At 49.8% G+C, this 13,935-nt stretch overlaps 1 protein-coding gene across 1 annotated transcript in view; it reads left to right on the plus strand.

Moving 5' to 3' along the window:
• Positions 1-3,755: 3,755 nt before the first annotated feature.
• LOC103286589 (stimulated by retinoic acid gene 6 protein-like) overlaps positions 3,756-13,935 on the plus strand; it is a 31,359-nt gene continuing 21,179 nt past the window's right edge. Inside the window, exons 1-3 of the mRNA XM_028145988.2 lie at positions 3,756-3,790; positions 11,265-11,340; positions 13,182-13,282. Of these exons, the coding sequence (XP_028001789.2) occupies positions 3,771-3,790; positions 11,265-11,340; positions 13,182-13,282 (197 nt within the window). The 5' untranslated portion in view covers positions 3,756-3,770. The remainder of the gene's footprint in view (positions 3,791-11,264; positions 11,341-13,181; positions 13,283-13,935) is intronic.

Consider the following 13,935-nt stretch of genomic DNA (forward strand, 5'->3'; position numbering starts at 1 on the left):
GCAGCATCCTTACCTGGCTCCTGGAAAGAGGTCTCTAGTGGAGTGCTTTAGGGCTCTGTTCTATTCAGTTGTTGTTGTGTTTTTTTTTTAAATCAATAACCTGGATGAATTCTGCAAAAGTGTTCAAATGCCCCAAAGCCTTAAAAAGGAATCAATGCACATTGGATAGGAGAGGCAGTATTCAAAAATGCTTGCATTAGGTTGGAATGGTAGAGACAAATCAAATGTTGACCTAGTCTCTGGATCCATGTAAGTTCTACATTTTGATTCAACACTAAACTGAGAAAGTATGGGAGAGGGAAAATTAAATCTATTACACAGGTGTGGCTTCAGGTTCAGAAGGGGTCATGTCTGCAGCATGGTCACCCCTTAGACATGGGTCCTTATTACGATGGATGGAATTTTCCTGAACTTAAACACTTCATAACAAGTGTCTTAGTGTTTCTGCCCCTTTAAGGTGGCTGCCTTCCCAACCTCCCCAGGGTGGTCAGTGGCAGTTCAAAATGACTCTTCCTTAATGGTGTGAAGAGAGGAATTGCGAGGAAAAGCTAACATGATAAGAGTTTGGAAGGTCCATTTGAAGCCTGAGCCGTGGAGCCAGGAAGCATCCGGCAGGTGGGTGCTCCCCAAAGAGAGACCATCTCCGTGCCCCTGGAAGAAGCAGCACTTGGCAAGTCTTTTCCCTGAACGACGCGGCATGGATGCACCAAGAACGGCTCCTTCCAGGCACAGAGAGGGCCTGGTTCCAGAGAAAACACACTTGCAGTGTTTCTTTGTTTCTAGGCATCGAGGAAGAGAGTTATGTTGTACTCCATCTTTCTATTTCTGTCTTTTTCATTTTTCTTCCATGATTTTCAGTTTTGAGAACCAGCACTTATGCGGCCTCCCCTGTATCCCAGAGACATCAGATCGAGTCGTGGCGGCTTAGCCGCTGTGAACTAGCAGGGAAACTGAGACCTGGACACCTGAGCTGTGATGTGACTGTGTGGTCACATGCACTCAGTACCTGGCAGAGGACAGGCGCCCAGGAACAGCTAATGTCACTGAGCACTGACTGCGCGTGAGGCCCCCTCCTGAGGGATTTATGCGTATTAGGTCACTTCAACCTCACATGTCCATCAAGCAGGTGTGCCTTATCTCAGGTAAAACTGAGGATCAGAGAGCTTAACCGCGTACCTTGCCCAGAGTTACACAGCTAGTAAATGGTGGAGGTGGCCCCAAGGTCCACACTCTGAACCACTGCACCAGACTGTTTCGCCACAACTATGCGTTAAATGAACAAATGAAGAAGGCCTAAATACATGCTGTAAAAGACATGTAGACCAAGCCAGGGGAAATGAGATTATACCTGGTGATCAGGAGACACTTCATGTCAGATACGACGCTTGAGGTAGGACTTAATGAATAAAGACGATGGTGGGGAGCAGAGGTGGAGAGCATGTTCTAGGTGGGAGTGAAGGGATCAAGGTGGGAAAACACCAATGGCCTGAGTTTGTCAGTGATGGTGCCTGCTCACTGCCTCCATGACCCTCTCTACTCCACCAGAGCTGCTTAGACCAGGGGTGTTATGGATTGGGTAGTGTCTACCCCCCAACCCCAAACTCATATATTGAAGCCCTAACCCCAGTACCTTAGAACGGGACTATATTTGGAGATAGGACCTTTAAAGGGCTAATTAAATTAAAATGAGGCCATTAGGGTAGGCCCTAATCCAACCTGACTGGTGGCATCATAAGAAGAGAAGATTAGGACAGACAGAGACACCAGGGCTGCACCTGCACAGAGGAAAGGCTGTGTGTGGACACAGTGAGAAGGCAGCCTTCCGCGAGCCAAGGAAAGAGGTCTTAGTGGAAATCAAACCTGCTGACACCTTGGTTTTGGACTTCCAGCTTCCAGAACTGTGAAACAATGAATGTCTGTTGTTTAAGCCACCCAGAGTGTGGCACTTTGTCATGGCAGCCCTAGGAAAACTAATACAAGGGGTGTGTGATTGAGCCAGAGACAGAAGAGCATAGGCTAGCCTGTGTCCTACCTGGGGGAAAAGACAAACTGGGGTAGATCTTTCCTCCCAGTAGTTAGACCTGGGGAAACCCTGGAAAGGAGCCAGGGAATGTTGGGGGTGGACGTTGAAAGGAGGATGTGAGCTGGAGTCAGGACAGTGCTGAGTTGGAACCATGGGAGAGTGGAAATCATAAGGAAGCAAAGGGACTGAACCGCAGAGAGAATAGATTGAAGCCAGAATACCAAGAGGGAGAGAGATCAGAGAAAGAGAAACCCATTGGCCGTGAGAAGGGAGGAACCATTCCCAAGAACGGCTTCAGTGGCCAACACCTTCCCAGGTTGGATCCCAGCCCTTGCCGGGGAGTAATAGGAAGCCCCTTTAACTCAGGGCAATTTGAGTTCCTTGCTCCCTGAAGATCCAGAGTAGAATGAAAAGCTATGTTTAAGGATGAATAAGCAACTTAAACCTGTAGATGTGTGCAGGAAACCAGGGGAGATTAGGCTGGAAAAGAGGGTTAAAACAACTTCTTGGAAGGCCTGGATTGGAGTGCTCGAGTAGGGAGTGCAGAGTATGGGCGATGCTTGGCAGGGGTGTGACAGGTCTGAGTTGTGCTGCGCGGAGGTGTATGTATGCACTGAGCCTAGAGCCTAGAAGCTGCAAGGCCATTAGAGAGCTCTTACCATAGTCTAGACAGGAGGTGCAGAGGGCTGGATCTGGGGCAGAAGCAGTGTGAATGGAAAATACAGTGTATTGATTAGGATAAGAACTAGGTGCTATAGCCAACTCCCAAGTGTATAATGGTTCTAACATAGAATTTTATTGCTTATTCATGTAAAATCTAAAATAGCTATTCCTATTCTCCTGCAGTGTTGATTCAGGGACACAGGCTCCTTCCAGGTTGTGGCTCCACCATTCTGAATGCCAACTCCATGCTGGCAGAAGGAAAAGGAGGAAGTGAACAAGACATACCCATGTCCTGAGCCCTCTGGCGCAAATGGATGGATAAGAACCACCAGGAGGCATAATGAATGGAGAAGGGGAGGAGCCACAGACAACTATTGGGTGATAAAAGTGTGGTGGGGCCATTGGCTGGCTTAGGAGCTGATGGATGCAGTGAATACCTGGAGTCTAGTTGCCATTTGGTCCCGGAAGATCATTTGGAAACAGGGTGGGCATTTAGAATCCACGGGCAATTAATGGTAACTTAGAAATCCTCCACCACATCTGTGGGTTCCATTTTTAAGTTGTCTCCAACCCTCTCTCCCAGCAAATGGGCAGCCTTGTTTCCCAGGAGAATCTTAAAATCAGTGAGTGGTTCCAGTTTCCTCGTTTATGGCTTGAGGCACAGTCCTACTTGATTGCTGGTAATAATTTTTACAGCCAGCTAGAGGCCTCAGCTGGGCAAAGCGCTGATAGCTCAGCGGGCCAGTGCTTATGGCAGGGGCCTACCAGAGACAACCTGGGCCCAAGGAGAGAGGAAGTAGGAGGGAGGATCCTGTTGACTCAGTGGGAGAAGGGGAGGAAGAGCAGAAGAAGAGCCAGCCGTGTTCTGAAACAAGGAAGAAGGCCACCCGCTTGCTTCGATTTCTCTGGTAAATGTTTGACTGGCTGTTTGCCTTTTCCGTGAGTTTTTTTGGGTGCTGTGAAGAGAACTGGGTGGAACGCCAGACTGGCAGAAGCAGTCGTAACCAAGCGTCTGGAGAAGCTCTTAGGACAACCTGAGAAGCAGATCGCTCACTGGGGCTGCGGGTGGTGCTTTCCCACCGAGATGATTTCCACAACCGAGAGGTGAGTTCCGAGGCAAGGGGTTCCTCCTCTGATGTTGGTGACTCAGGGAGATCGGGAGAAAGGCCTGGTGTCGCTAGTTTGTAAGCAGGCTGGCACAGAGGAGGGAATCGTGGATAGGGTTCTTGGGTGAGTGAACAGATTTCCTTCATCTTCCTTTTGGAGCCACAGAGTGGAGTGGGAAGAGTCCAGGTGTGGTGTTAGAGGACCCGGGTTTGAATCCTGGCTCTGCAGTTTCTGGCAAATCTCAATAAATCGGGAGTAATGACCCCTGTCCTTCTTAGCCCACAGCTTTGTGGAGATCAGTGAGAACAGAATGTGACAGGACTTTGAGAGGTGTCAAGCCCTGCCCAGATGTCAGGAATCAAGAGTTCTCATTCAACCATGCAAATGTCTGAGAACTAAGAATGGAAAAGACTACTCCAGATATACACAAAATAGAACCTTCGCTCTCTGGGGTTATAGTGTATCTGTTTAGATTGTCGGGGGATGCTGGGAAGGCAGAGAGAGAAAAGGAGGCATGAGAACACAGACAGGCATCATGAGAGTCACTTGGAGACGGAGATCCCTGGGGTCCCAGGCACAGGCAGGAGGGAGGGAGAGCAGTGCATGGAAAAGGGCACGTGACGGGAAACAGACCAGAGATCGGCTGGAAGGACGGGGAGACCGAGAGCAGGGAGTCAGCTGGGTGGGTAGGGGCATGAACTAGAAAGCCCAAGGGAATTGGTCTCTTTCTCTTCCCTCTCCAGCTGGGTTCCTTGGGCTCAGAGGGACCCAGGGGAGTGATGTGCTGGAACATGGACTCTTAGGAAGTTGGTCAGAGGGTGGGGAATGGGTTGGCGAGGGGCAATGCTGGAGGTGGGAGACCTGGCAGGAGGCTACTGCCAAGTCCAGGCGAAGATGGCGGTGGCCTGGACTAAGCAGGGGGCTGCAGGGATCGAGATGTATCAGAAAGGCTAAATGAATTTGGTAGTGATCGGAGAGGATGAGCTCACTGGGCTTGAATGGGAGTGATGGAGAGGAAGGAGTTGAGGCTGACTCTGAGTCTTTGGCTCAGACCAAAGGGTGGATGATGGTGCCATTCCGGAGGTGAGGGCCCCCAGAGGAGGAGCAGGTTGGAGGGGTGTCCAGTTGGGACATGTTGGACTGGAGTGCCCGTGGGACATCCAAAAGGAGATGACCAGGAGGCAGTCCACTGGCTTCATGGTCTGGACCCAGGAAAGTGTGGGCTGGACCCCAAGAACTTGGCCCGCCTGAGGTGCCAGTGTGGCCTTGGGCCCCTGACATTTATTTTTATTTGGAGTCAGCACCACGCTCCCCACGCATCCCTCTCAGGACCTTCTCTCCACCACGGTCATCCCCCTGGACATGGGCCAGCTGGGCGGGCTCGGGCCTGAGCATGTTGTTCAGATTTGTCTGCCCAGTGAAGCGAGGGCGTCACTGTTTTCTCCAAGGACCACAGACACAGAACCCTGTCCAATGTCTTGATGTAGTTTTGTGTGTGAAAATGTTTCCTGTACAGAAAATATAACAGGGGTTCAAATGATAGCTCTGCTGCCTTCTAGCCGAGTGACTTTGGGCATTTGCTTCTTTCTCTCTAAGCCTCAGTTTTCTCATCCATGAAGTGGGAATAAGAGTCCACACTGCTTACGCTGTGAAAGGATTAAGTGAGATAATAACCATAAAGGCCTTAGTTCAATGTCCAGCCTGTGGCAAACCTTCAATACGTGATAGATATTATTATTATTATTTTATTAAGTGAAAAGAAATGAAAACAAATGTTGCTTTCTTGGACAGTTAGGCCTGGTAGGGAGTAGAAAAGCGGGCTTCTGTCTTCTTTTTCTTTCATGTTGCTCTCTGCAAACTTTTCAGACATGTGTGAAAGCACCTGAAACACACCCTCTGCAGGAGGGTGCCCCCTGGAGCCAACCTTTCCTCGCCATAGTGTAAGCTCAGAATGAATGGGCAAGGTCAGGGCACAGGAGAATAAACAGAGATCTGGGCACAGAGGAGGAAACAGGGAGGTCCTGGGAGAAAATGGAATAAAGACAGGCCAGACACGAAAGGCCAATTGATACCTAATCTCTAACCCTCATGGCTTAAGTTAGTGCCTGTGTGTGAGCCCCCGGTGGGCCCGTGACAGCCTCTCTCTGACCTTGCTCTGAGGTTCCCGCGAGGCCTGGAGAAGGAGGATGCTGTGTCAGCTGTAAAGCACCTTTCTTTCCCACGGTGCCTGTAGCTGGGCTCCAGGAAGGTCCCCAGCTGGGCCCCAGTGGAGAGCTCTGTTGCCGACCTGGCCACGCGGGTTCTGTTTCTCTGAGATGGTTAACCAGCTAGGTCTGTGGAGCCAGGGCACCCAGCCAGGGTATCCAGCTCCTTGGTACAGTGGCTCCTGTGTCTCTCGATAATGCGGGTGGCACCCCAGGAGGGCACCCCAGAGGCTGCTGGGGGCCAGGCTGCTGCTTGGAGTCCCCACTGCCACCTTGTGAAACAGTGTGTGTGGGAGGTAGTTGTAGGGAAGGTGGGAGCAGGCCCGGGAACCAGCATGGGTTTCAGTTAACAACGCACCGTTCCTACTCATTCTCTGACGACCTAGGGAAGTGATGGCATCACTCCCATTCTACAGATGCAGCAACCGAGGCTTCAGGAGGAGAAATGATTCACCCGAGATCTCAAGGTGTCTGTCTCCACATCCCAGGCTTTTCCCTCCAGGCCGACCTGAGGACCCACACAAGCATAGAAACACCCCGAGACACGCCCTCTGAAGGAGGGTACTGACCCAGAGCTGACCTTTCCTAGCTGCACAGTCAAGTCAAAATGAATGGAAGAGGTTGAGGCAAAGAAGAAAACAGATTTGGACACACAGAGAGAAGAGAGTCTCTGGAAGAAAATGGAAGTGTGCCTTTAACTATAGAACTTTTCCCTGATTCTCAGAGTCACAGGAAGTGACAGACGGAGACAAACCAACAGGCAATTAGAAAGCGAGGTAGATAGATGCAGGCGACTCTCTGGGGAGGCTGTCAGAGGCAGGCCAGAGGGCGATGGCGGGGGGGCGAGAGAGGGGGGTGGGCCAGCGACACTGTCGGCAGGCACGGTGGCAGGCAGCCTATGTGGGTTGTATGATAGTCATAGACTTAATTTTAATTAATTTAAGAAACAGAAACTTCTTTTTAGGAAAGTGTGCAAGCTTATACACAAGAAGAGAGACTAGTGTAAAGAACACCCCTACTCCCATCACCCAGCTCCAACAATTGTCAACGCACGGCCGTCTTATTTTGTTGGTACTCCCACCTGCTCCCCCTCCTCCAGACAGCTTGTCATTTCACCATGGATTTCACTCACAAAAACAAGTTTACTCCCCCGCCCCCCGTGGAATTACTATGCTGTGCACAAATGACCTGTCACACATTTACCCTTAAATCTTCACAAGTCCCTGCGATTCTCACAGCTTTGTCCCAGGAGAGCTCAGACTGCCCTGGCCATAGGAACAGAAAATTAGGTTGACGAGACATAGAATGTGACCGTTGGGAATTACGTGATCATCCACCTTGCCAGAGTTTAAGTCCTGGCTCCCCAACTCACCACCTGGGTAAGCTTGGACAAGTTTCCTGATTTTTTGATGCCTCAGTTTCCTCACCTGTGAAATGGGATGGTAACAGTACCTCTCTCTCAGGGCTGCTGTGAGGGTGAAGTTAGTTCATAATAAAAGGATAACCCTTAAAGGATAGGCTGGGTGCACAGCAGGCCCTGGAGAAATGTTAGCTCTCCATCCATCCATGTAGGGAATATCAGTGAGCACCTGCTAGTGCCACATGTCAGGCTAGGAGCTGGGCCCGTGGAGATGAATGCCCCCGAGAAGCTCTCCATCCATTGGGGACACAGACCCATAAAAAGACATTTCTAAACAGTGGGCTGGCTGCTGTGACAGTGGGCTAAGTCCCAAGCAGTCCACCTTTGCAATTAACCACTGACTAGACGGAGACCCATGAGTCCCTTGACTTTAGGAGCCACGGCACTTAGCACCAGGGCTGGGGTAAACTCCGCTGGTTTTCCTGGCTAGGCCTCTTTTCATGAGGCCTCAGAGGAGGCCGGCGGCTGGGAGGGCAGTGGGGCCATTCTGGGCAAGGGTGCCATGCTTTGAGCCACCCTGCTAGCAGCATGGAAGTGGAAGACTGGACACGGGGCCAGGCGTGGGCAGCAGCTCTGGCTACTGGTTAACCAGGCGAAGGACTTCAGTCCACTGTGTGGTCAGGAGTACAGGGTAGGGGAGCTCCTGACACCCCACACCTAGCAGGAGGCCAGGGATGCCAGGCTGGCTGCCCACAATATGCACTTGATTGAGGCTTGGGGTGGGGTGCTCAGCCTGGAGAATGGCTGAGACCTCCAGGAGACAGAGGAGCAAACCATCTGGGGTCTGAGGAGTTAGAAACACAGCCGGTGAGGGTCTCCTTTTCTTTGGTCAGAGCTATTCAAAAGCAGGCAGGGGATAAAGTGAGGATCAATACTCACTGAACACTGAGGCGGTTTTCAGGGAAAAAGAAAGTAAAATGATCTCTACTAGTTCCACCACTTCACAACCTGGGATCCTACAGTTTTATAATTTTCTCCACTTAACAGCATATCATAAAACGCATTTCCAAGGCATCACCACTTGAAAGTGGACCTTCTACATTTGGGGGTGCTGGTTTGCTGCTGCCCAGCAGGTGTTATCCACCCCTCACCAGACCTGCCCCACCAGCCCCGGACCCACAAGGAAGCCCCAGGGTCTCAGAGACCAAGACAGTGGTCTCCGTGGCTTCCTGAATTGGGTTGACTTGGGTGCATGCTTCATGTGTCCACCGAAGTGGCCGCTGGAGCGGAAGCGTGGCCAGTGGCACCAGCCTCCGTGGCTGTGGACCCCTTATTTACAGGGCTGCACTATCCACCTTCCTTGAACTCACCTGACCGGGAATCAAACCAGGGACCTCTTGGTTCATAGGTTGACACTCAACCACTAAGCCACACAGGCTGGGCCATGGTTGCTTTTAAATCCCTCTCCATTTAGATTTATTTTTCTTATTGCTTGAAAGTTTCCTCCAACATTTGTTTCAGAGAGGGTCTTTTGAGTAGTTGTGTTTCTAAAAATGGTCTATATATACATATATAAATTTATTTATATAATAAATTCACATTTATAAATTTACTTACATTGTAAATAATATAAATGTAAATATATAAATATTTATATTCTCTCTCTATATATAAAAGTTGAGCAACCATTCAATTGGTAGCTATGACGCACATTGACCACCAGTGGGCAGATGTTCAACACACAGGCAGGGAAACATGGAACAGACTGATGAATCTCAGAGGGAAGGGGGAGGTGGGGAGGGCAGGAAGAGATTAACCAAAGATCTTATATGCATACTAGAGGCCTGGTGCATGGATTTGTGCACTGGTGGGGTCCCTTGGCCTGGCCTGTGGGGATCGGGCCAAAACCGGCAGTCCAACCAACATCACCCGAGGGGTCCCGGATTGCAAGAGGGCACAGGCCAAGCTGAGGGACCCCATCAGTGCATGAATCCGTGCACCAGGCCTCTAGTTTTTATATATTTTTATAAATGTAAATTTATAGGATAAGTTCATTACATATAAATATATATTTAAAATTCTGTGCTCAGTATCAACCGTAAGTTTTGCTAATTTCTTTGCCTGCTGTTGCTTTTTGTACCCCTCTCCTTCCTCCTTGATTAAGTCTTTGTACAGAGAATTTCCTCTATTCTGCATTGACTTCCTTTCCTCAGGAGTAAGTTCCTCTGTCTGTTGAATTTCTGGCTCCCTTCTGTGGTGTAATCTTCCTTAGATGGTGGTTCTTGGTTGGGTGCTCCTCTTTGTGATGGAGCTTCCCCCTGGGATATTAGCTTTGGGGGGCGGGGGAGTGGCAGCTGCTGCCAGTACCAAGGCCTCTTTCAGTGCAGGGGGGTGGGATGTACCCCTAGATGGGGTGCCTCAGGAGCTTCATCTGTCCCTCCCAGGTGCCACCTGTGATCTGGGCACTGCCTCTCTGCGTGATCATATGTACTACTCCCGGAGATCTCAACACCACTGCCCCGCTGGTCACCGGGGTGGGAGGACGCTTGGGTACCCGAGAAATCCCAGGTCATCATTCTGTGGTCAGTGGGCAGCCCCATCCTGCTTCAGTCTCCTGCACGCCTTCTCGACTGGCCCCACAGCCTGGACCTTGTCGGCTGATGCTTTTTCTCTTTGATCTGGTCCCAGTCTCTTTCCACTGCTCAGAGTCTGCAAGATTTTCTGATAGATTTTCTTCTTGCTTTCAAATATGGCCATGTTTTCTTTCTTTTTAAAAACAATCACATCTGATGGTTTTGTACGGGAAGGGGAGACTGATGTATGTGCTCAGTTGACCTTCCTGAAAGCCAGAGTCTGCGCTTTACAGTTCTATCACATTGCTGACAGCTTAAGCTCCCCCCGACCCCCTCCACTTCTAGGATGTTTCAGACTCATCGTTAGACAAAACTGGGGAGCACTGGAATTTTAAAGACGTATGGGGCAATGTGTCATGCTCAAGGGCTCCCCAGCAGAGTGCTCTCCCCTGAGACTTCCGAGGGAAAAGTAGGAGCTGGCCAGGGAAGAAAGCACAGGAGGCGGCTGGATGGATGCTGCTGGGCTAGGGAACAGAGTGAGCGGAGACCTGGAGGTGTGCGAGCATGCAGAGCTGGTACGGTGGAAGTCCGAGCAGCACGAGCAAGTGTGGTGAGCGCCCCAGAAAGGAGGTCCCTTTGAAGAGAAGTCACAGAACTGTCTGTCACATGTTTCAGACGTGAGACCCCAGCAGCCCTGGCCTGCAGACTGAAGCCAGGAGAGGACAGAGTCCACACTCTATGGTCCAGATAACCCCTGTCCTGCCCCAAGGGCCCAGCGTGGATCAGAAGCGAGCTGACGCTTCTTGTCCTCTGGTTATGGAAAACTGTGTCCAAAGGCTGGTTTCCTGCAAAGTTATGGAAACTTAAGTCTCAGGGCTGGCTCCTCAGGACCCTTCCAGGGCTGCTGGAGGGGGGCAGGGGGCACCTTAGTTCAGTGTTTACCTGGTGATATGTTTTCCTTAAAATGTGGAGAAAGTAAGATATTTTGTAGTTTCATTTGAAAAGGATGTCCAAATGATATAAGCTTTGGGCCCCACAGGACCTGAATCTGTCCCTGACTGTGTCATCAGGAAAGGAAGCAGTTAGGCCCAGTTAGCAGGGCGGTTGGATAGATGCTTAGGGTGGAGAAAGAAATCGGGAAAAAGGTTAATCCACTTAGGGAAGGTACATCACAGATGAGCAGTACTGACTCTAACTAAGAAAGCAAAATTGAAAAAGATCAGATGATCTCAGTGGACTGCAAGCCAGACTCCCGACAGTGATGGTCAGGACCGAAGGGCCAATGCCCGCAGCAGCGACTGATGATATGAGTGTGTTTTTTGGCCATTTTCCAGGACGCGGCAGTTAAATGGCACCTGTGCTGGCTTGGTGGACATGGAACTCTTTCTCCATTACTCCCTCATCCCATCAGTAAGTAAAGCAGGAGGGGGCTGAGGAGGGGATGGAAGAGGAACTGGGCTGCTCCCCTACACAAGCTCCCAAAGGGGACTGAGGCGGTCAGCAGATTTCTTGACTTGCTCTCCTACGTTCCGCACTAAAAACACAGGCAGAAGAAGGCTTTTAAGGGGGTAGAGTCGGAGATCCTGGCTTTTCAGGGAAGCTATGATGGAGCTGGGTTCTGTTGGAAGATGCAAGAGAGCATTTCAGGCAGAAGCAAGGGCACGTGCAAAGGCTCTCTGTGTGTGTGTATGTGTTGGGGGGAGGATCGGAGAGTGTGAGTAACCGGGAGGGCTGGTGTGGCTGCAGTGAATTGAGGTGGAGCTATCCAGGGAGGTGGGCAGGGCCAGGCCAGGAGGAGCCCTGTGGGGCTCTGTGCAAAGGAGTTTTGTCTTTATTCTAAGTACAATGGGAAGTGATTAGAGTGTTTCTAGCATGAGGGCGGTGTGATCAGATTTATATTTGGAAATGATCACTCTGGTTGCAATGTTGGGATCATGTTGGAGGCGGGCCAGAGAGGCGGCAGGAAGACCAGTTAGGAGATGGTTGTGGGGGTCCAGGTGAGAGGCAGTTTTACCTCATCCTAGATGATGGTGGTCAACTCAAGACATTTGGGAGTAAAAGCAATAGGACTTGGTAATGGATTGGATAGAGAGGTTAAGGAGAGGGAGATGTTGAGGATGAATCCGGTTTCTAACTTGCACAGCAGAGAGGATGGTGGTATCTGCCATTTTCTAGTTAAGGAAAATATGAAGAGGTCCAGGTTTGGGGTGGATGAAGGAATAGGACAGGGAGGAAAACCACGAGTTTCATATAAGATGTACTGAATTCAAGAAGCTTTCAAAAAGAAATGCCAACTGGGCGGGGGGGGGGGGGGGGGAGGAGATATATGTACTACTATGTGTAATACTTTAAACAATAAAATAAAATTTTAAAAAAAGAAAAAAGAAATGCCAACGTGTAGTTGGAACAGTTATGGAACTCAAGGATAAGTCTGGGCTAAAGATGAAGTTTGTGAGTCTTCTGTGTATTGGTGGTCATGGCCATGGATGGGATTGCTGAGGAAGAGAGGACTGGGTAATAAGAAGAGTGGTCCTTGGACTGAACTAGGAGGAATTCCAAATCTCATGGTTGGATAAAGAATGATCTGACAATGGAGACTGAGACGTAATGGAGAAAGCGCAGGAAAGCAGGGAAGACTAGGGAAGAGTGATTCTAGGAGGAGAAGGTGGAAGGCATGCTGCTGGAAGGTCAAGCCAGAGTTGAGCTTCAAGTTTACATCGTATGAAACAACAAGATGGTAATTAGTGACTTTAGCCAAAGCTGTTTCCATGGAGTGATGGGGGCAGAAGCCAGATTAGGAGGTTGAAGAGCAAGTGAGAGGTAAAGAAATGGAGTCAGCAAGTGTAGACAAGTCTTAAGAAGTTTCTAGTAGAAAGGAAGAAGAAAGGGCCTCAAATATGTAAGAAAATGACAATACACAGGTGGGAAAACAAGGGAGGATTTGCAACCTGACAGTTATTTTTCCCTTTTTACAGATAAGGAAACAGAGATTCAGAGAAGTTAAGTGTCATAACCAGTATATGAGAGAGACTAGATTTGAGCTCACGTCTGTTCAGGGCAACCCAAAGGAAAGCTCATTACAAAACATTCTGGAAGCTCCAGGGGGGGTGCAGCCACTCTGTGCCTCTGGCGTTTGAGCAGAATACACATTCTGAGTGCTCTGCTCACCTACACATGTCGTTCAGAGCTGACACCAAGGCCACGCCCAGGATGAGTATTCCCACTGACCCTCTCATCTTTTTCCCCTGTAGCTTTTCATCATTTTGGTCTTGTCCTTTCTCCAAAGACGGGAGCACTGCAAACAGAGAGATGACACTTCTTACCTCCTGGGGAACCACTTTGGAATTATCATGTGAGTAGTGCCAGGGCTGATCACTGCAGCTTCTGGTCTCAGTGATTGGGGCCAACACCAATTGTCAGGCCAGGATAACTCCCAGTTACCTCCCCTACCCGACCTCTGCCTCCCTGTGGACAGCCTTGCCCCCACCCAAACCAAGCCCTGAGAGTTCAGAATTGGATTCCAAGCCATGGTATCCTAGGCACCCAAGGCTGCCCAGATGTGCTTACTAGTAAAACATCTTAAGGAGGCTCAGATCACTATGGGAAAGGCCTTCCTACAGTCAGCACTATGGCTACAGCAGGAAGCAGGAAGGAGAGAGTTCCCTGTCCCCGAGGACAGCATGCCTTCTTGTTGGGGTGGCACCATGAGTCCTGCACCAGGAGAGCCCACTGGACCAGGGCACTTTCAGGGCCTTTCTAGCTCTGCTATTCTGAGTCTCTGCACCCCTGACCACATTTTCCCTTAAGATCTAATTGTTCATTCTCTTCATCATTATCATTAATATTTATTAACATTTCTAATAATTACAATAAAGCAGCTAACATTTATGGCACACCGACTGTGACCCAGGCACTGAACTGTTTGCTTTGCCTGCATTACTTCAGTGAACCCTCTTGTCAGCCTAGCATGGTGAAAGTGGTTATGTTCATGTAATGGATGAGCCC

This window comes from Eptesicus fuscus, chromosome 15, assembly GCF_027574615.1.
Source record: "Eptesicus fuscus isolate TK198812 chromosome 15, DD_ASM_mEF_20220401, whole genome shotgun sequence".
Taxonomy (NCBI): domain Eukaryota; kingdom Metazoa; phylum Chordata; class Mammalia; order Chiroptera; family Vespertilionidae; genus Eptesicus; species Eptesicus fuscus.